At 41.0% G+C, this 23150-nt stretch overlaps 1 protein-coding gene across 1 annotated transcript in view; it reads left to right on the top strand.

The window, feature by feature from the left end:
* Window positions 1-951: 951 nt before the first annotated feature.
* LOC112909983 (cytochrome P450 3A12) overlaps window positions 952-23150 on the top strand; it is a 45358-nt gene continuing 23159 nt past the window's right edge. Inside the window, exons 1-6 of the mRNA XM_072753088.1 lie at window positions 952-1116; window positions 3583-3710; window positions 4817-5141; window positions 8730-8823; window positions 10746-10798; window positions 12849-12948. Coding sequence (XP_072609189.1) covers window positions 5071-5141; window positions 8730-8823; window positions 10746-10798; window positions 12849-12948 — 318 coding nt within the window. The 5' untranslated portion in view covers window positions 952-1116; window positions 3583-3710; window positions 4817-5070. The remainder of the gene's footprint in view (window positions 1117-3582; window positions 3711-4816; window positions 5142-8729; window positions 8824-10745; window positions 10799-12848; window positions 12949-23150) is intronic.

Below are 23150 nucleotides of genomic sequence, written 5' to 3'. Positions count from 1 at the left end.
AACACTTGCAATGACATGGATGAAACTAGAAAGTATAAATTATGCTCTGTGAAATAAGACAGAGAAAGACAATTGTCATATGATTTCATTAGTATGTGGAATTTAAGAAACAAAACAGAGAATCATAGGAGAAGGGAGGGAAGAATAAAATAAGATGAAATCAGAGGGAGACAAACCATAAGAGACTCTTAATTGTAGGAAACAAACAGGGTTGCTGGAGGGGAGATCGGTTGGGGATGGGGTAACTGGGTGATGGGCATTAAGGATATAATGATATATCCAGGTGATATAATGAGCACTGGGTGGTTTTTTTTTTTTTTTTTGTTAAAGATTTTATATATTTATTCATGAGAGACACACACACACACAGAGGCAGAGACACAGGCAGAGGGAAAAGCAGGCTCCATGCAGGGAGCCCGACGTGGGACTCGATCCTGGGTCTCCAGCATCACGCCCTGGGCTGAAGGGGGCACTAAACTGAGCCACCCGGGCTGCCCAGCACTGGGTATTATATAAGTATTATATAAGTATTATATAAGACTAATGAATCCCTGAACTCTACCTCTGAAACTAATAGTGCACTATATGTTAATTAATTAACTGAATTTAAATAAAATGGTTAATTTTACATTATGTGAATTTTACCTCAATAAATGTTTTAAAATCCAGAAATTACCCTGGCAAATGTAAGACAGGTCACTAAGGTAGCTTTTTCTAGAGGCCCTGCCCAGTCTTCAGCCCCCACGTGACCACTGTTGGCCTTAGCTTTGGCCCAGAAGTGGAAGATCCTTATCTGGGACTGTGATGTGATTACTTCCTTATTAGCAGCAATAAAAATCAGCTTGACTTAGATACTGTACTTTGCAACCTAGGAATTATAAACATACTCAGCAATGATAGTGAATGTAATCTGGTCACTCTTACAGCCCAAAATGCTTTCTTTCCTTCTAGTCCTCTGGCCAAATACTCCTCTGTCCATGGTACAACCTGTCATCTCCTATGGGAAACACCTGTACACTGCCCCACAGAGGGGCTCCACATCCCACTTTTCTCTGCCTTCCCCAAGCTCCTGATACCTTTGGAGTTGTCTGATTGCAGTGGAGCTCCCCACTCTGTGTAAGTGCCCTTTATAATAGTCTTTTTTTTTTTTTTTTTAAAGTAGGCTCTATGCCCAGCATGGAACCCAATATGGGGCTTGAACTCATGTCCTTGAGATCAAGACCTGAGCTGAGATCAAGAGTTGAATGCTTAACTGACTCAGCCACCCAGATGCCCCTCCCTTTGTAATAGTCTTGTTCACAGTTTGCCCCCATGGTGTGTCATAACACCGGGCACAGTGAAGAGTGATTCAGACTGAGGGAAGGGTTCCCATAGTCCTGGAAATACCTATGTTGCCAACTGGAATCTCCTGCTGGGGCTCAGGAGTAGGCTATAGTTGGTGAGACAGGCTGTCTAGAAAAAAATCAGTGGGCTTGGCAGCTATCATTGTTTCATGTCTCTTTGGGAATCACTTGGAACTGCAGGGAAAAATGTTTGAGGAGTGTTTCATTATTTTCTAGGGAGAGATGTCATTACTTTTATCTGATTATCAAAGAAGTATGTTTTCTAATTAAAGGTCAAGAACTCCAGCTTGTGAACCTAGAAAACCTTGGCCAAATGAACCCTCTGGCCTTGTTTCCCCTCTGCCCCTTGCTGAACAGTTTAGGAAGTCTTACAAAGTAGAAAAATATTTTTTTTTTCTGTGATTTTTGAACTTTTCACCCTGGAATCCCCAAGCTGGGTTCCTGACCAAAACAATTATGTTCTTCCTATTTACAGCAAAAAGTTAATTGATGGTATTTTCTTTATTTTCTTATTTAAGAAAAGTCACTACTTTTCAAAAGGCTGTATGTGCATAAGGTGAAACATTAAAGTGGTATAAGAGGAAAGTGCTTTAAAAAAAAAGAGGAAAGTGCTTTTATACTATGAAGAATACTATTTCCTGTAGGTCTTTTTTAAAAAAAGATTTTATTTATCTTCATGAGAGATACAGAGGGGAGGGGGCAGAGACATAGGCAGAGGGAGAAACAGGAAGCTCTATGTGGGACTCGATCCTGGTACTCCAGGATCACACCCTGAGCCAAAGGCAGATGATCAACCGCTGAGCCACCCAGGCGTCCCTCCTGTAGGTTTTTTGGTAGACACTTTTATCATGTTAAGAAAATTCCCTACTAGTACTTTAAGACTTTTTTTTTTTTAGATCATAAATAGGAATCGAATATTATCAAATGTTTTTTTCTAAAAGTATTTTGATGATAGGACTTTTTTAAAACTTAATTTATTAACGTGATAATTGATATTTCTATTTTTCTTGTTAACCACCCCTGAGTTCCAGGTTCAAATCCAACTTGATCAGAGTGTATTATCACTGCTGCATTAGGTTTACCTGCTCAAGGTCAGTCAATTCACACTAGGAGGTCAACAATTAGAACAACTGATAGCTGACCTGTGAACTGGTCCAGACAACTGGAGGCTACTCACCCTCTCCTCTGTCCTTGGAATGTGTATTTTGCTATCTTTCCCATCCCAGAAATTGCCCCAAAGACACAGCCTCAATTTAGTAATGTGGTGCTTAGACTATCTGGAAGGTACATGTGACTGAACCCAGTTGAGGTCTATGTATAAACTTTTAAGATGTAGCAGTCAGGTGTAGAGATCTACTGTCTTATAGCTACCCAAGACAAGACTTGTGAGTAAATTCCTTTTGCATATTAAAACTGTCAAACTGAGGTGGTATTCTATTACTTGGATTTCTTCCTGGCTTCTGCATATAGGAACCAGTTTCAGATTACACCTGAATAGGTTGTAAACTCAAGCTCTCTTGAATGTTATTTGAGATTCAATTTGACCAATGTCTAAAGAAACAGAGAAAGCATATAAGCCATTCCCCATTGAAGAGAACACATAGTTACTTTTCCTTGGCTGTACTATAATTTGTTCGTTTTCTCTAGCTACAACTGAATGATGCCTGGGTCTTAGTTATATTTTTATCCCACGTATTTAGAGCAGAGTTTGGAAAGTACATGATGTTAGTACAGGAAGGAGTACATGACAGCCACGAGGGATGAGGAGTGTTGTTCCAAAATACAGTGTCTTCCTTCATACATTCTGCACAACTCTGAGGATCCGAGTTTCATCATATCAGGTGTCACCTCCTGAGGAAAGATGAAGAGCACAAAGCTCATGCTTCTACTATTTCCCCCTACAGACAAGGCCATCTGCATTGATCTGGTGCTGGCTGAATTTTAGTCCCTAGCAATGACTAGCCTATCATTACTGGGACAGGTTCTAACCAGCTAGAGCAGGGCCTGAGGTAAATAGGGCAGGTGGATGCCCATATTGGCTTAGTTACGAATCATCATAGTGGAGCATGAGTTTTGGAGGAGGATGAAAGTGTCTTAGTTTCCACAGAGGCTTGGTTTTCAAGTAAAATAAAAAAGGCTATTTGCTTATGTGAGGGAATTAAGTTGTCCAGGTTATCAGATGACAGGAATCTTTCCTTGTTTGCATGTATCCTGTCTACTTCTCTGCTGGGGAACACAGGGAGGCAGATCCCACCCAACAATACCCTTACTACATCTTGACTAGCATCTGTCTTTCCTGCTGATGTGAGGCGGAGTCCTTTGTCCTGGAAGACCCACAAGATAGCTGCTGTTCAGGTCACCATGGAGGTAGGAACAAAATTTTAACCAGTTTGCTGTTGTAGTCTGGATCTCACTATTTATGTAGTGACCCTTACCAGGGAAGGGCAAGCATTGAATACTGATGTTGCAGAGCCCAGGAGACTTTCCAGTCTCTCTTCATGTTTGCTTATTTACAATTTGTTCTTGTGATCAATGGTCTGTTGGAAAGCCCATTGCAGTCACTGAGTCTCAGTTGCCACATCTATAAACAGGGAATATTGAATGGTGCCCAGTGAAGGCACCAAAAGGGGCAGAAATATTTCAGAATTCCTGGGACTTTCTCTCCTACGTTTCCTGGGGATCATCTTCCAGCTTCCTATGTCTGCCCATTGTTACTATTCAAGCTTGCAGCCACTTCTTTCTTAATTATCTATTTGTAGGGCTGTGTGTGAATCTCTGTGTCCCAGAGATTCCAGAAGTATGCCACATAATCCACAGTTTCTCAGGCCATTCAGACACAGTACATGGGTCAGAGTGATGATAATGAGCAGGTGTAATTTCTGGATACTATGTTCTTAGATCTCTCCTGGAGGGTATGTGGCCTGGTCACCTACAGTCCACCCAAAAAGGACACACAGGAAGCCCCAAAATTTCACCTCTGCCAACTCAATTTCACCAACCTTTTCTGGATGCTCCCCTGAGAATATAGTGCTTTCCTGGGGGATTAGGTATGTAATGTTGATGAGTACACAGACTGCACCTCTAAGAAGCTATCTGTAAGGCAGATAGGTGTCAAGACTAACAATGGGACTAGAGTGTAGAGAGGCCAATAATAGTACAGAAATTTCCCAGAGAAGGCAGTGGTTATATATGTCAAGGAGGTTGTTGAGGAAAGACTCTAATAGTAATTGTGTCTGAAATGGGCTTGGAGGATGAGTAGGATCCTTGTAGGGGACACAGGGGGATTTATAGGCAGAGGAAATCACATGGGTAAAGATGTGTAAACCTAGCTTGTTTGAAGGATTTCAAGTATTTAGGGGTGTAGGGAGCCATGGTGACAAAGATAGGCTAGAGATTTAAGGTGAGTGGCTTTCCCTGTGTCTATAACCTTTAAGATTACTGATAACACTGAGTTGTTTATTAATTTCCCACAGAGCGTGAACTCAAAGAAGATCAAATTGAAAGTGTCTACCTTGCTTTGCCAACACTCATGGGTAGAGTACCTGGAGGTGGAACAAGAGTGGCCCTTCTACTGGTTGTAGCTCCAGCTCCTCCCCCTTTTCAGTATATAAATTCTAGCCTCACTGAATCATTGCTGTGGGAAGGGAAGCTCTGCACACATAGGCCAGTGAAGACTAGCACACACTGCTGAACAAAAGTAAAGAGAATACGCAGAAGAAAAGTGGCCATGGACCTAATCCCAAGCTTTTCCATGGAAACCTGGCTTCTCCTGGCTACCAGCCTGGTGCTCCTCTATCTGTGAGTAACTGTTCAGGCTCATTGCCTCTGGAACCTTGACTTGGGTTACTAATCAGCATCTACCTTGTTTTCCTTGTCTGTTTTGAGGATCCAAAGAGTTAACAAAGGGTAAATAGCTCAAGTATTGAGTACTTCAAACATGCTAGGAACACATAAGAGGTTATTACTGATCTCACCAGATCTACTAAAGGAGTACCCCCCATACCACAACTATAATTTCTGTAGGTAGGAGGTAGAGTGACATTACTTCCTCTTAGAGATGATCTTCCTATTGACCACCAGTTGGGATCTAGACTAATCAATCTGAATTCAGGAAAAGCAGAAAAATCAATAGGCCCTGGTGGTTTGGCATCCTCACCCCCTTCCCAAGCTATGGGGATTCATTCTGGAAATAGAGGGAGTGCCTTGGGTCTTTGTCTCATTCTCTTTACCTTCTGGTCTGTGTCTGCTGCAGTACACATGTAGAAGGATTGGGCTTGTGTCACTCAGGTGGCTCCTGCTCCCCTCCCTCCACCACCAGGCATCATGTACCTAAAGCACCTCGTGCAACCAGACTTCCAGGGTCTAGGAGATGCCTCACCTTTCACTTCAGAATAGGCTCTTCCCTCTTTTCTGTGACCCTCTCCTGTCCACCTCCCCACTCTGTAATATGCAGAACTCTTTACCTCTAAATGACCATCTTTACAGCTGAAGAGACTTGGCAGATTTCTTAAAATGTTATTCATTTCAACTTTTCCTTCCAGTCTCTGGGAGGGTTAACATCAGTATAGAGATTTCTTTACCCCCAATATGAAATCTGCCAGCTGTCACAAAGACAGAGCCCCGAAAGCCAATTTGGATTTTAAATATGTTTTTGCCTTTATATTACAGTACTGGAGGGGGAATCTGAACATCTAGCATAGGAATTCCTTTCAGTGGTGGGATTACTAGCATCATGGAGCAGGTTGGGAAAGACTTGAGTTTCACAGTGTGGGTAGGAATGGACCATCCATGTCACGTTTCACTTATGTTTCAATTTCACTTTCTTTAACAGTAGGAAATCATGAGGACATGAACATAGAACATGGAAACCTCATTTTCATTTTCTGAGAGAAAGGTTAGGATTCCCAGGTGTTTATGGCAACACATTTTTTGTGTGATGACGTTTAAGATTAATTCATGTGGTTTAATTTCATTCTATTTAATAATAGATTTTTTCGGAGATAAGACTCTTTCCAGCATGTTCTTTCTGAAGGATACAAGAGGGCTATTGGTTCAGCCTTTACTACAAAGGTGTGTAAATAACCTACATCTTCTAGAGTGATGTTGAGGATATGAAATTAGTGTGCACACACATAGTTCTGCAATATAGGTCATATATATTTTTAAATCCATTGACCGGGAGGTTATTTTAACCTCTCAGCACAGGGGAGTAGTGAGACTGAGCCAGTACTGGTGTGAGAGGCATCCAGGTAGGACTAGGGATGGAGCGGGAGAATATTCTTTCCTCAGAGCAGATCTCCCAGATATTCTTTTTGATCCTGGTCCCACAGGTGGTCATCAATGGATCGCAGGGTTAGCATCTCATCTGCTTGCAGCCAGTTGTCAGGGTTACCATGTAAGTCACAGTGTGTGTGGTCTGTCTGGCAGTGGGGCTGTCACTGGATACTGTCATCAACAGGTAAACAACACTGTAGACTTAGAAGACACTGGTATAGCCAAGATTCAGTAGCTGTAGACAGTGCCCTCTGCATGCAATGCAACGTAAAGGCAATAAAAATGAGTGGCTTTATTTTAACCCCTTCATTTGTACCAAAAGCAATATTAATCTACCAAGAAGAGGGAAGCTGGAAAGAATCAGAAAAATGTTCCTGGCCTATCCTCCATGACATATGGTGCCATGTGGGTCTAGACACTAGACAAGATCTTTCCTTGGGACCAGTGTTGCTGATACTTTCACTCACTTGTTTGGCCTCACCTGGGAGTTCATTGAGCATAGTGAATGTTCAGAAATAGGACTTGATTTGTTGTGGTGGTGATGGCAAAGAGGGTATGGAGGTGGGACTAAAGCTACCCTAGATCCTGGCAATTGGTGCTCCTGTGTCCAACCGTTCTGGAGGAAGGATCCAAACACCCACCTAGGTCTTGCTAGGGGCCTCTTCTGGTCCCTCAATACACATCCATTTATGCAATTTGGGGGTTTATTTAATTATGTAAGATTTACTAGATTTGTACAGATTATTTTGAACCTATACTATCTTTCTTAAAGGCTAGCCTCCAGAGATGAGGAGACAAGGTCTTCATTCCAGTCTATGGAACATTTTATCATTACTCATTTTATGTTGCATAACATGTATTCTGCTATCAGTTGGAGGTATCTGGACTTTGGAAGGCCCAATATCGGTAGCTGAAAGCACCTATAGAGCATGTAGCCATTTCTACCCAGCATCCTTTCCCATCTTACTTTCCTTATTTGCCTCTATGGGGTTAGCCTTATAGGTATATCAGGTTCATGGGTAAAATGGTTTCTGGCAGCCCCTTCCCTCAGCCTCTTTTCTTCCTCTATGCTGTCATTTTTCAGCAACACCTAAGTGGAAGGTTTGCAAGAATCCAGAACACCCAGTTGTGGGATTCCACACATGACACATGAAATATGATTGTAGGCAAACCTACCATAGGGAGCACCATCTGTAATGGGTTTCTGAAATAGTTGATGCACAGAGCAAATAAAATAACTGCTTTGTGAGCAACCATCTTGAGAAGAGAATTAGTGTACCAGGCAGTGTGCTGTGTGTATCACAGGTTGAAGGACCAGATACTATAAGGGGAAGAATGGTCAGGAAATTGTTTCCTTACTGATTCTTTTATATGGAATCATATAGAGCACCTATGGGTCAGTCCCCCTTCTCTACAGCTTAAGAGAATCAGAGTGTCTGACAACAGAGTTGGGTGGAGTTGAAAGCTTCTCACTCTGTATGAGGCCAGTGGAGCCCTAGACATAGTTTTCATTGTATAGCAATGAGAATACTGTGGTTGCTCAAGGCCTCCCAATGAAGATAAATTTAAGAAGGACCAGATCCCACACAGCAACAGGTTCTACAAGGAAGGGAAAATGCAAAAGTCTCTGAGTAAGCTGTATGAACATTTTCACTATAGAGTGTCAGTAACCCTCAGCTATTGAGTGGATGCGATTAAGTAAAATCTCTTCATCAGAGGAGAGAAAATTTTTCCTCTTCTCACCCAGAATGAGAATCTCCAAAATCATGGAAGAGTTATTTACTAAATAAGTATGAGTGAATTTCCCTCAAGAAATCAGCATGAACTTTTCAGAAGTCCTCAAGTGTGGAAACATCTATCAAATCTTCACTTTAAGATTGCGTCTGTGAAGTTTCCAGCTGCTCTTAGCTCTAATCATCATCATACTGTTTGTGTGTCTCACAGTGGAGGTCAGAAAGCAGATGAGTGAAAGTAATTATTGCTGTTGGAATTGCAGTTATTATTTCTTGCCTACATGTTACCTCCCTTCTTACCTGTCCACTTCTGCGGCAGTGACTGAGCAGTCCCAGTGCTTATTTCACCTGTGACCTGGCTTTATCTTTCATTTTATAGGTATGGGACCTACACACATGGGGTTTTTAAGAAGCTAGGAATTCCTGGACCAACACCTCTGCCTTTTGTGGGAACTGCTCTGGGCTACCGTAAGGTAAGTATTGTCTAAGCTCCCTCTTTTGCTTCTAACAGTTGTAAATCCTAGCTTAGTCTCATGATAAAAATGCTCCTTCTCAGGAGGAAGTGTTTAGATTTCAGACTTCCCAGAAATGATGTCATAAGTTCTATCCGACACATGGCCAGATCTACCCCAGGCCATGCTTTTAGCTGTCTGCTATTAGGAGCCTCAGGTTTTCCCTCAGTGTACAGCCCAGCTCTTTGGTTGATTCAGCACAGGACTTGATGTTGCAGCTTGTGAGCTTTGTGAAGAGGCTTTTGTTTCTGGCAGGTGCAGATTCCCAGGAAGGCATCATCGTATTTGTAGTAGAAGAGCATCAAGGGAGCCCATGCTAGTAGTCCATTAAGCTGTGTATGCTAGAGTCACACTTTTCTATTCATTGTACAAGCTCTGGGTAGCCTTTTCATTTTCTGGGATAGCTCTGGAACTTTAGATTATTGGGAAGACCAAGATTCACCTTTGGGGAATTTGCACATACTTGAATTCTCTCAAGAATTGCCAAACCTCTGCAGTTATTTCCAAGCCCTAACTCTCCTTTTGCTAATGGTGACATCTCTTGGGATTTGAGAGGTTGAACCAGAGGTCTCTGCTTTACTTCTCTATCTTCATTGTAGACACCTTCTGGATGAGTTAAACAGGGAGGGAGTTCTGGTGAGGGGTAATGGTGCTTGCCTTGACTTCAGAGTTTAACCTTTGAATGAGTTGTGTGTATGTATGTTGTTTTTCATACAAAGGTAGAACTGCTTATACAAAGTCACTAGAAAAAAAATGCTTTGACAAATTTATTAAGAAATTAATATACTGAATGGAGTGTGCTAGTGGATCCACAGATTGGTGTTGGTGGAGACGTTGTGGCTAATCCAGCTCTGATTTCTTGTCCAAGGCCCAGCCCCTGGATAGAAGGTTAAGAGCTTACATCTAGAAGGCCAGCAGGCAGTCTCACCTGAAGGCTGTTCTTTGCTGTGAAGTTCCTTTCCCAGATCTGGGACTTTTTTCTCAGATACCACTTATCTCCTGCTGAGACCCTCAGTGGCCAATTATCATCTAAGACAGTCTTGGACTTTTCCCTCTGAAAAAGCAATAATTTCTTTTCCATTTTTCCTGTATCAACTCCTTAGTACATGCTTCCCTAGTCCTACATTTCTGGAACCCTGTTTTGCATGGTTAAAACATCAAAATCACAGTTGAAACTTAGTGACATGAAGTTGTTTTTTTTTTTTTTAAATGACAGAAGTGAAAACTCAGATTAAATTTTGTTTTGTTTTTTAGATTAAGTGTTTTAATTGGCTCTGTTCTTTGTGCAGAGTGGTGGCACTATCCCCTCTTTTTTTTTTTTTTTTTTTGAGGTGGATGGCTAGAAGGGTAGTCCACCTTGTCATTCACTCATTCATCTCTCATTTATTCACTCAACAAAGGTGTTAGACTTATGTAAAACTGCTAGATTAAAAGAGGTCACTGGTGTCTTAATATCCTAAATCCACTGAAATCTCGTAGGGCTTATGAGATCAATGAACAGGGTGGTAACTGGGTGTTCAGAGTATGCAGGCCATGCTTACTTTCCTTAGCTACAGTTTTCCCATATGGCCCTGAGGTAATATTTCAGAAGGTTTTGAGATTTTAAGAAAAGACATACACAAGCCAAACATATCAGGTAGACATGGGTTACACAGTCCTCAGAGACAGGGTAAGATGTCCAGTATCTACAATACTAGGAGAGAACTTAAGAGGGACTTGAAATTCTCTGTTCCAGTATCTCTTCTGTTTTCTCTCCCTTTATTTATTTCCTGTAAGGTAAGGGGAAGTAAGCCACATTTCATGAGATCTAAGTCATTTTGGTCCCTGTTATACATAGGGCTCATTATGTTTAGATGAGTAATATGTTTTGTTTCTTCTTGCAGGGTTTTTCTGTTTTTGATGAGAACTGTTTTAGAAAGTATGGAAGAATGTGGGGGTGAGTATTCTGGAACTTTCTATTGGATAGGCTTGTTGTGATGAGGCCCCTGTGGTGTGGACAGTCTCAGTTGAGAGCCCCTTGGGATGAAGCCTACTGTAGTAAAGCTTCTGGAGTCTCTCCTGCCTGGAATCCTAAGTGTCACCAGGTGTACAGGTCTAAGTATAAATCGAGCCTGGAGAGGTATAATGTGGTGTGGGGCTGCTAACAGCCAGTGTGGTCTCTCCCTACATTTCTTTATCTTCTCTGGTCAAGTCCTCATAAACTGCAGGGTTCTGCTGTGTTGGTGTGACCCATAAACAACATGATGGAATAGAAAGAAGACAGATCTCTGGATCACCCTGGTTCAGCTCACTGCCCCTTCCTATATTCAGTACTTATTCAGCCAGCCTTACATTCTGGGCCCAGTTCTGTCCTTAGCAAATGGTTCTCATGCATAGCTATAGAGAAGAACCACCTGGAAGAGCTTGTTAAAAATGCAGATTCTTGAGCCTCATCCCCCAGCAACACCAAATCTGAAGGATGTGGGGTGGGGCCCAAGAATCTGAATTTAACTGGTAGTGGAAGCAATATTAGGGTTGTGTGAGATCATGAATATAAAGGGTAACACAAAATCATTGTCTCTTGTCCACCCAGGTGTTTTTGAACAAACATGATGGGACAAGGGGAATCATCCAAGAAGTATGATCAGGCTGCTAGGAAAGTTGACCTTAAGCACCACTTCAGTAACTTCTATCACTGCTTCAACACTAAATGTACCTGAATCCCACTGAAATCTTTGAGTTTTAGAATTACTTTTGGAGATGGGTAGCATTTAGTATAGTGTCCTCATCTGTTTTTATTTTTTTTAAAGATTTTATTTATTTACTCATGAGAGACATATAGAGAGGCAAAGACATAGGCAGAAGGGGAAGCAGGCTCCTCACAGGGAGCCTGATGTGGGACTTGATCCTGGACCCCAGGATCATGCCCTTAGCCAAAGGCAGACGCTCAACTGTTGAGCCACCCAGGCGTCCCTCCTCATCCGTTTTTAGATGTGATCACAAAACCATTTGAGATTCCTCTGTGATATTAAAGAAAGAATAGGGGAATTATGGGAAATCTTTCATTTTGTTCTATTAAATGCAGATGATTTATAGTGGAAAACAAAATGCCAGAGTAAACCTCATGCTGGTGACAGATTCTTATTAACAGGTCATACTGACACTCAGGAGGTCACGCTAGAATTGAATGGATCACATATAAAGAGTCAGCTTTATGTGACAAATGTGCAAGATTGGACTTGCTCTGTTGCTATATGATGTCACCTACATGGAGCCCAAAGAACTCACACTTGGGACCCACATATAAGAATAAATATAAGTAATGAAAAGGAAATGTATCTAAAATGAATTCATGTTCCCTTGTATTTCTTTATTTTCTTTGTTTTTTGTTTTAAATTTTTCTAACAATGCTGTCAAGGACCTCTCTTAAGTTTAAAAATTATATTTCCTTTCAAATGTAACTAGGAAGCATATTTTAGAAAATAGGGCAAGGATATAATTCATAATATTGCCATCGCTTTTTGAGCATTCCAAGTCTTTTCATTTGTAGACACATCTTCCATATGTGTGATTAGTGTGTGCACAATTTTCATCTAATATTCTATCACATGCCTTTCATGTGTTTGATATATCTTCAACATTATAATTTTTAGTGACTGGGTAGGTGGATTCTCCTTCTTTTTTTTTTTTTCTGTTCCTAGATAATTTACTTGCTTTCAGTTATTTACCAACTTAATTTCCTCTTTAATATTTGATAAATTATTTGAAATGCTTGACATAATTCTAAAATATTTGAAATGTTTTAAACATTGAAAAAACTGTGGAGAATGGTCCAGGAACTATCCACGTACACATGTATACTCAATAAACGTTCTAATGTTATTTCTAAACCCTAATCTCAGAGATTGGATTAGGTACCATGAGGATAAAAGTCTAGACTGCTAGGCATGGCTGCAGCTGCAAAAACTAGCATGTTAAGTATAATCACGTCTGTTTTCCCAACATAGGTTTTATGATGGGCGACAGCCTGTGCTTGCTATCACAGATCCGGACATGATCAAAACAGTGCTAGTGAAAGAATGTTATTCTGTCTTCACAAACCGGCGGGTAGGCATGGGTTTATTTTATTTTATTTTATTAAAGATTTTATTTATTTATTCGTGAGAGATACAGAGAGAGAAGCAGAGACAAAGGCAGAGGGAGAAGCAGGCTCCATCCCGGGAGCCCGACGCGGGACTCGATCCTGGGACTCCAGGATCACATCCTGGGCCGAAGGCAGGCACTAAACCGCTGAGCCACCCAGAGATCCCCTATTTTAAATTTACATAGTTATTTATAAAACTTTTATTTTATTGTGAAATAAGAATAGATTCACAGGAAGTTGTCAGAGGAGGTCCCATGTCATGTAACCTTCAAGCTGTTTCCTCTAAGGTAAGATCCTGCATAACAAGGTCCAAGCCAAAATTGACATTGGTTCTAGCCACAGAGCTTACTCAGTTGTCAATAGTTTTATATGTACTCACTTGTATGTGTGTGTGTGTGTGTGTGTGTGTGTGTGTGTGTGTGTTGCTCTCTGAACATTTATATTACATGTAGATTTGTGTATTCACCCCCAAGGATGTTACAGGGCTGTTCCACTACTAGAAGTCTCCTTCTTACTACTTTTTTTATAGGTATGGTGTATAACTAGTCATTTTGTTGTCTCAGGGTCTTCAGCAGAGCAACATTTTTTATTTTGGTAAGGCCAGTTAATCTTCTTTTCCTTTTATGGATTGTGACTTTGGCACCAAGTTTGAAAAATCTTCACTTAGACCTAAGTCTGAAGGAAGTTCTCCAAATATTTATTTTATATTTTACATATAAGTATATAGTTTTATATTTTACATGTAAGTCTGTGATTTATTTTGTATTAGTTTTTAGTGTTACTTGTGAGGTGTGGAGTTCAGTTCAAAGATCTTTTTGTTCTACGGATCTCTAATTGGTTCAGCACCATTTGTGAAAAGGCTGTACTTCCACCATTGAATTGCTGTTGTACCAGTGTCAAAATTTACCTGGACCTGTGTGTATGTGTCTATTTCTCATTTTCTGTTCATTGATCTCTGTATCTATCCCTCCCCCGGGTCCTGGCTCTCTTGATTACTGTAGCCATATAATGAGTCTCAACATCATGAACAGTGATTTCTCTCATTTTATTTTTGATGGAATTGTTTTAGGTATTCTAGCTTCTTTGCCTTTTGATACAAATTTAGAATTAGCTTATCTATGTTTACATAATATTTGCTGGGATTTTGTAAAACATGACTTAAAGGTATTGATCAATTTGTGGAAAATCTATATATTTACTAAGTCATATCTTTCAATGCATGGACGCAATGTGAGCTTATTTAGGTTTTCTTTGATTCTTCACCAACACTTGGTTCTCAGCATAGGAAAATCATATGTTTTATGTTTTGTTAAATATACATTTAAAGTATTTCGCCTTTTTTGTGATTATAATTCTTATTGTGTTTTTAGTGTGTTTTAATATATTCTTGTTATTATATAGAAACAGGGTTGATTTTTCTGTTGATGTTGTTTTTTTAATAAATTAATTTTTATTGGTGTTCAATTTACCAACATACAGAAAAACACCCAGTGCTCATCCCGTCAAGTGTCCCCCTCAGTGCCCGTCACCGATTCCCCCCCAACCCCGCCCTCCTCCCCTTCCACCACCCCTAGTTCGTTTCCCAGATTTAGGAGTCTTTATGTTCTGTTTCCCTTCCTGATATTTCCCACACATTCCTTCTCCCTTCCCTTATATTCCTTTTCACTATTATTTATATTCCCCAAATGAATGAGAACATACACTCTTTGTCCTTCTCCAATTGACTTGCTGCACTCAGCATAATACCCTCCAGTTCCATCCACGTCAAAGCAAATGGTGGGTATTTGTTGTTTCTAATTGCTGAGGAATATTCCATTGTATACATGAACCACATCTTCTTTATCCATTCATCTTTCGATGGACACCGAGGCTCCTTCCACAGTTTGGCTACTGTGGCCATTGCTGATAGAAACATCGGGGTGCAGGTGTCCCGGCGTTTCATTTCATCTGAATCTTTGGGGTAAATCCCCAACAGTGCAATTGCTGGGTCGTAGGGCAGGTCTATTTTTAACTCTTTGAGGAACCTCCACACAGTTTTCCAGAGTGGCTGCACCAGTTCACATTCCCACCAACAGTGTAAGAGGGTTCCCTTTTCTCCGCATCCTCTCCAACATTTGTGGTTTCCTGCCTTGTTAATTTTCCCCATTCTCACTGGTGTGAGGTGGTATCTCATTGTGGTTTTGATTTGTATTTCCCTGATGGCAAGTGATGCAGAGCATTTTCTCATGTGCATGTTGGCCATGTCCATGTCTTCCTCTGTGAGATTTCTCTTCATGTCTTTTGCCCATTTCATGATTGGATTGTTTGTTTCTTTGGTGTTGAGTTTAAGAAGTTCTTTATAGATTTTGGAAACTAGCCCTTTATCTGATATGTCATTTGCAAATATCTTCTCCTATTCTGTAGGTTGTCTTTTAGTTTTGTTGACTGTATCCTTTGCTGTGCAAAAGCTTCTTATCTTGATGAAGTCCCAATAGTTCATTTTTGCTTTTGTTTCTTTTGCCTTTGTGGATGTATCTTGCAAGAAGTTACTGTGGCCGAGTTCAAAAAGGGTGTTGCCTGTGTTCTCCTCTAGGATTTTGATGGACTCTTGTCTCACATTTAGATCTCTCATCCATTTTGAGTTTATCTTTGTGTATGGTGAAAGAGAGTGGTCTAGTTTCATTCTTCTGCATGTGGATGTCCAATTTTCCCAGCACCATTTATTGAAGAGACTGTCTTTCTTCCAATGGATAGTCTTTCCTCCTTTATCGAATATTAGTTGACCATACAGTTCAGGGTCCACTTCTGGATTCTCTATTCTGTTCCATTGATCTATGTGTCTGTTTTTGTGCCAGTACCACACTGTCTTGATGACCACAGCTTTGTAGTACAACCTGAAATCTGGCATTGTGATGCCCCCAGATATGGTTTTCTTTTTTAAAATTCCCCTGGCTATTTGGGGTCTTTTCTGATTCCACACAAATCTTAAAATAATTTGTTCTAACTCTCTGAAGAAAGTCCATGGTATTTTGATAGGGTTTGCATTAAACGTGTACATTGCCCTGGGTAACATTGACATTTTCACAATATTAATTCTGCCAATCCATGAGCATGGAATATTTTTCCATCTCTTTGTGTCTTCCTCAATTTCTTTCAGAAGTGTTCTATAGTTTTTAGGGTATAGATCCTTTACCTCTTTGGCTACGTTTATTCCTAGGTATCTTATGCTTTTGGGTGCAATTGTAAATGGGATTGACTCCTTAATTTCTCTTTCTTCAGTCTCATTGTTAGTGTATAGAAATGCCATTGATTTCTGGGCATTGATTTTGTATCCTGCCACACTACCAAATTGCTGTATGAGTTCTAGCAATCTTGGATCTTGTTTCCTAAAACCTAGCTTAGCTTATTTAAGATGCAGAGGTGTTCTTTTTTATATTCCTCAAGATTTTCTACATTGACAATTATGTCACCTGAAATAGGGACACTATTTTTATCTTTCCAATCTGTATGTCTTTATTTCTTTGTTTTGTCTTACTGCACTAGCTAAAATTTCTAGTATGTTGGTAAGACTAGTGAGAGTGAACGTTTTGCCTTGTTACTGATGTTAGGGGTAAACATTCAGCTTTTCACCCTTAACTATTTTTTATATATATATATTTACAATGAAAAGTGTATATATTTAAGTGTGATGTTTTGATTTATATATACATTGTGAAGTGATTATGACCAATGAATTAACATATCTATCACCACCCAGAGTTACTCTATATGCGTGTGTGTGGTAAGAATGCATAAGATCTACTTTTAAAGTAAATTTCGAATATATAGTACAGTATTTTTTTTTTACCTCTCATCATTCTTTATTGCCTTCCTGATTCGAGCATATAGTACAGTATTAATAATAATTATTATTTTTTAAATGAAATTTCATTTTATTTATTTATTTTTTAAATTAACTTTTATTGGTGTTCAATTTACCAACATACAGAAAAACACCCAGTGCTCATCCCGTCAAGTGTCCACCTCAGTGCCCGTTACCCATTCCCCTCCAACACCCACCCTCCTCCCCTTCCACCACCCCTAGTTCGTTTCCCCGAGTTAGGAGTCTTTATGTTCTGTCTCCCTTCCTGATATTTCCCAACATTTCTTTTCCCTTCCTTTATATTCCCTTTCACTATTATTTATATTCCCCAAATGAATGAGAACATACACTGTTTGTCCTTTTCCGATTGACTTATTTCACTCAGCATAATACCCTCCAGCTCCATCCACGTTGAAGCAAATGGTGGGTATTTGTCGTTTCTAATTGCTGAGTAATATTCCATTGTATACATGAACCACATCTTCTTTATCCATTCATCTTTCGATGGACACCGAGGCTCCTTCCACAGTTTGGCTACTGTGGCCATTGCTGATAGAAACATCGGGGTGCAGGTGTCCCGGCGTTTCATTTCATCTGAATCTTTGGGGTAAATCCCCAACAGTGCAATTGCTGGGTCGTAGGGCAGGTCTATTTTTAACTCTTTGAGGAACCTCCACACAGTTTTCCAGAGTGGCTGCACCAGTTCACATTCCCACCAACAGTGTAAGAGGGTTCCCTTTTCTCCGCATCCTCTCCAACATTTGTTGTTTCCTGCCTTGTTAATTTTCCCCATTCTCACTGGTGTGAGGTGGTATCTCATTGTGGTTTTGATTTGTATTTCCCTGATGGCAAGTGATGCAGAGCATTTTCTCATGTGCATGTTGGCCATGTCCATGTCTTCCTCTGTGAGATTTCTCTTCATGTCTTTTGCCCATTTCATGATTGGATTGTTTCTTTGGTGTTGAGTTTAAGAAGTTCTTTATAGATTTTGGAAACTAGCCCTTTATCTGATATGTCATTTGCAAATATCTTCTCCTATTCTGTAGGTTGTCTTTTAGTTTTGTTGACTGTATCCTTTGCTGTGCAAAAGCTTCTTATCTTGATGAAGTCCCAATAGTTCATTTTTGCTTTTGTTTCTTTTGCCTTTGTGGATGTATCTTGCAAGAAGTTACTGTGGCCGAGTTCAAAAAGGGTGTTGCCTGTGTTCTCCTCTAGGATTTTGATGGACTCTTGTCTCACATTTAGATCTCTCATCCATTTTGAGTTTATCTTTGTGTATGGTGAAAGAGAGTGGTCTAGTTTCATTCTTCTGCATGTGGATGTCCAATTTTCCCAGCACCATTTATTGAAGAGACTGTCTTTCTTCCAATGGATAGTCTTTCCTCCTTTATCGAATATTAGTTGACCATACAGTTCAGGGTCCACTTCTGGATTCTCTATTCTGTTCCATTGATCTATGTGTCTGTTTTTGTGCCAGTACCACACTGTCTTGATGACCACAGCTTTGTAGTACAAACTGAAATCTGGCATTGTGATGCCCCCAGATATGGTTTTCTTTTTTAAAATTCCCCTGGCTATTCGGGGTCTTTTCTGATTCCACACAAATCTTAAAATAATTTGTTCTAACTCTCTGAAGAAAGTCCATGGTATTTTGATAGGGATTGCATTAAACGTGTACATTGCCCTGGGTAACATTGACATTTTCACAATATTAATTCTGCCAATCCATGAGCATGGAATATTTTTCCATCTCTTTGTGTCTTCCTCAATTTCTTTCAGAAGTGTTCTATAGTTTTTAGGGTATAGATCCTTTACCTCTTTGGTTAGGTTTATTCCTAGGTATCTTATGCTTTTGGGTGCAAGTGTAAATGGGATTGACTCCTTACTTTCTCTTTCTTCAGTCTCATTGTTAGTGTATAGAAATGCCATTGATTTCTGGACATTGATTTTGTATCCTGCCAGGCTACCAAATTGCTGTATGAGTTCTAGCAATCTTGGGGTGGAGGCTTTTGGGTTTTCTATGTAGAGTATCATGTCATCGGCGAAGAGGGAGAGTTTGACTTCTTCTTTGCCAATTTGAATGCCTTTAATGTCTTTTTGTTGTCTGATTGCTGAGGCGAGGACTTCCAGAACTATGTTGAACAGCAGTGGTGAGAGTGGACATCCCTGTCTTGTTCCTGATCTTAGGGGAAAGGCTCCCAGTGCTTCCCCAATGAGAATGATATTTGCTGTGGGCTTTTCGTAAATGGCTTTTAAGATGTCGAGGAAAGTTCCCTCTATCCCAACACTCTGACGGGTTTTGATCAGGAATGGATGCTGTATTTTGTCAAGTGCTTTCTCTGCATCTAATGAGAGTATCATATGGTTCTTGGTTTTTCTCTTGCTGATATGATGAATCACATTGATGGTTTTACGAGTGTTGAACCAGCCTTGTGTCCCGGGGATAAATCCTACTTGGTCATGGTGAATAATTTTCTTGATGTGTTGTTGGATCCTATTGGCTAGTATCTTGTTGAGAATTTTTGCATCCATGTTCATCAGGGATATTGGTCTGTAATTCTCCTTTTTGGTGGGGTCTTTGTCTGGTTTTGGAATTAAGGTGATGCTGGCCTCATAGAACGAATTTGGAAGTACTCCATCTCTTTCTATCTTTCCAAACAGCTTTAGTAGAATAGGTATGATTTCTTCTTTAAACGTTTGATAGAATTCCCCTGGGAAGCCATCTGGCCCTGGACTCTTGTGTCTTGGGAGGTTTTTGATGACTGCTTCAATTTCCTCCCTGGTTATTGGCCTGTTCAGGTTTTCTATTTCTTCCTGCTCCAGTTTTGGTAGTTTGTGGCTTTCCAGGAATGCGTCCATTTCTTCTAGATTTCCTAATTTATTGGCGTACAGCTGTTCATAATATGTTTTTAAAATCGTTTGTATTTCCTTGGTGTTGGTAGTGATCTCTCCTTTCTCATTCATGATTTTATTAATTTGAGTCTTCTCTCTCTTCTTTTTAATAAGGTTGGCTAATGGTTTATCTATCTTATTAATTCTTTCAAAGAACCAACTCCTGGTTCTGTTGATCTGTTCCACAGTTCTTTTGGCCTCGATTTCATTTAGTTCTGCCCGAATTTTAATTAACTGTCTTCTTCTGCTGGGGGTGGGGTCCATTTGTTGCTTTTTCTCTAGTTCCTTTATGTGTAAGGTGAGCTTTTGAATTTGAGTTCTTTCCAGTTTTTGAATGGATGCTTGTATTGCGATGTATTTCCCCCTCAGGACTGCTTTTGCTGCATCCCAAAGATTTTGAACGGTTGTATCTTCATTCTCATTAGTTTCCATGAATCTTTTTAATTCTTCCTTAATTTCCTGGTTGACCTTTTCATCTTTTAGCAGGATGGTCCTTAACCTCCACGTGTTTGTGGTCCTTCCAAACTTCTTGTTGTGATTAAGTTCTAATTTCAAGGCATTATGGTCTGAGAATATACAGGGGACTATCCCGATCTTTTGGTATTGGTTTAGACCCGATTTGTAACCCAGTATGTGGTCTATTCTGGAGAAAGTTCCATGTGCACTTGAGAAGAATGTGTATTCAGTTGAGTTTGGGTGTAAAGTTCTGTAGATATCTGTGAAATCCATCTGGTCCAGTGTATCATTTAAAGCTCTCGTTTCTTTGGAGATGTTGTGCTTAGAAGACCTATTGAGGGTAGAAAGAGGTAGATTGAAGTCACCAAGTATAAGTGTATTATTATCAAAGTATTTCTTGAGTTTCGTTATTAATTGGTTTAAATATTTGGCAGCTCCCACATTCGGGGCATATATATTGAGGATTGTTAAGTCCTCTTGTTGGATAGATCCTTTGAGTATGAGATAGTGTCCCTCTTCATCTCTCACTATAGTCTTCGGGGTAAATTTTAATTTATCTGATATAAGGATGGCTACCCCTGCTTTCTTTTGAGGACCATTTGAATGGTAAATGGTTCTCCAACCTTTTATTTTCAGGTTGTAGGTGTCCTTCTGTCTATAATGAGTCTCTTGTAGACAGCAAATAGATGGGTCCTGCTTTTTTATCCAGTCTGAAACCCTGCGCCTTTTGATGGGGTCATTAAGCCCGTTCACGTTCAGAGTTAATATTGACAGATATGAGTTTAGTGTCATCATATCTATTCAGTCCTTGTTTTTGTGGATTGTTCCACTGGACTTCTTCTTAAAGGGGAATTTTAAGAGTCCTCCTTAAAATTTCTTGCAGAGCTGGTTTGGAGGTGACATATTCTTTCAGTTCCTGCCTGTCTTGGAAGCTCTTTATCTCTCCTTCCATTTTGAATAAGAGCCTTGCTGGATAAAGTATTCTTGGTTGCATGTTCTTCTCATTTAGGACCCTGAATATATCCTGCCAGCCCTTTCTGGCCTGCCAGGTCTCTGTGGAGAGGTCTGCTGTTACCCTAATATTCCTCCCCATAAAAGTCAGGGACTTTTTTTTCTCTTTCTGCCTTAAGGATCTTCTCCTTATCTTTGGAATTTGCAAGCTTCACTATTAAATGTCGAGGTGTTGAACGGTTTTTGTTGATTTTAGGGGGGATCTCTCTATTTCCTGGATCTGAATGCCTGTTTCCCTTCCCAGATTCAGAAAGTTTTCAGCTATGATTTGTTCAAATACATATTCTGGCCCTCTGTCCCTTTCTGCGCCCTCAGGAACCCCAATTAAACGTAGGTTTTTCTTCCTCAGGCTGTCATTTATCTCCCTTAATCTATCCTCATGGTCTTTTAATTGCGTGTCTCTTTTTTCCTCAGTTTCCCTCTTTGCCATCAACTTGTCTTCTATGTCACTCACTCCTTCTTCCACCTCGTTAAGCCTCGTCGTTAGGACTTCTAGCTTGGATTGCATCTCATTTAATTGATTTTTAATTTCTGCCTGATTGGATCTAAATTCTGCAGTCATGAAGTCTCTTGAGTCCTTTATGGTTTTTTCTAGAGCCACCAGAAGCTGTATAATAGTGCTTCTGAATTGGCTTTCTGACATTGAATTGTAATCCAGATTTTGTAACTCTGTGGGAGAGAGGGCTGTTTCTGATTCTTTTTTTTGAGGTGAGGTTTTCCTTCTAGTCATTTTGCTCAGTGCAGAGTGGCCAAAGACAAGTTGTATTGGGAAAAGGAGAAAACGAGAGAGAAGGAAAGAAAAGTGAAAAAGAAAAAAGAGAAAGAAGAAAAAAAGGAGGGGGGAGAGAAGAAAAAGAGAAAGAAAAAGAAAGGAGGAAAAAGAAAAAAAAAGGGTGGGGTAGGGTGGGGGAAGCAATCAGAAATCAAGAAGAAAGAAAGTAAAAAAAGCACAAAACAAAACAAAAACAAAAACAAAAAAAACAAAAAAACCACGGGGGAGTATCTTCCGATTCTGTATACTTTAAGTCCCTTGACTTCCCCTGGAACTGGTCAGTCTCGCTGGTCTTCTGGGGGAGGGGCCTGCTGTGCTGATTCTCAGGTGTTAGCACTTGGGGGAGCTGCTCTGCCCCTGCCTGGTGCAGTGCTCAATGGGGGGTGTTCACCCCGTGAGGCCCCGGGAGGAAGCCACAGTGGCGGGGTAGCTCTGGGACCCTGGAGTCAGCTCCCGCAGTAGCTCCGGGGCTCTCCGTCTGCGGGGCCTGGGGGCTCCCGGGCGGGGCCGCTGATCTGCTCAGTTCCAGGCAGGAGCGTCCTTGCTGTCCTGGGCCCTCCCGGCCTCTGCCTGTCCTGGGGGAGGCCGGATCCTGGGCTGTGTCCCGGCGCCCTGTGCTCCGGGGCCTGCGCTGTTGGATTCGCGCTCCCGCCCCGCAGCCCCCTCCGCGGAGCCGCAGCCCGAGCCCCTCCGAGCTGCTCCGGGTCCCGCCGAGCGCTGCAGCCCTTAGGGAGCTCGGCGCATCTCCCGGGGCGCAGGTGCCTGTTAGTGTCCCCGGGAGCCCGAGGGCATCCCCGCCTTTCTGGGGATCCTGCTCCAATTCCCCGGGAGGCCTTTCCGCGGGGATGGTTGGTGCAGCTCCTGCTCCTCCGGGACGGGGCTCTCCTGTCCTGGGGACACTCGCCCCGGCCTCAGCCCGGCTCCTCGCGGGGCCCCTCCCCCTTGGAGGCCTTTTGTTCCTTTATTTCTTTTTTCCCGTCTTCCTACCTTGATAGAAGCACGAACTCTTCTCACTGTAGTGTTCCAGCTGGTCTATCTTTAAATCTCAGGCCGAATTCGTAGATTTTCCGGATGGTTGGAGGGTTTTCTAGGTAATTTGTTGAGGACAGGTGACTTGGGGACCCTACTCTTCCGCCATCTTGCCCCTCCCCCCAGTATTAATAATTATAATCACCATGCAGTATATTCAGGCT

This window comes from Vulpes vulpes, chromosome 3, assembly GCF_048418805.1.
Source record: "Vulpes vulpes isolate BD-2025 chromosome 3, VulVul3, whole genome shotgun sequence".
Taxonomy (NCBI): Eukaryota; Metazoa; Chordata; class Mammalia; order Carnivora; family Canidae; genus Vulpes; species Vulpes vulpes.
The sequence above is the reverse complement of the archived record's forward strand: the minus strand, read 5'-3'. Positions and strand labels throughout refer to the sequence as shown.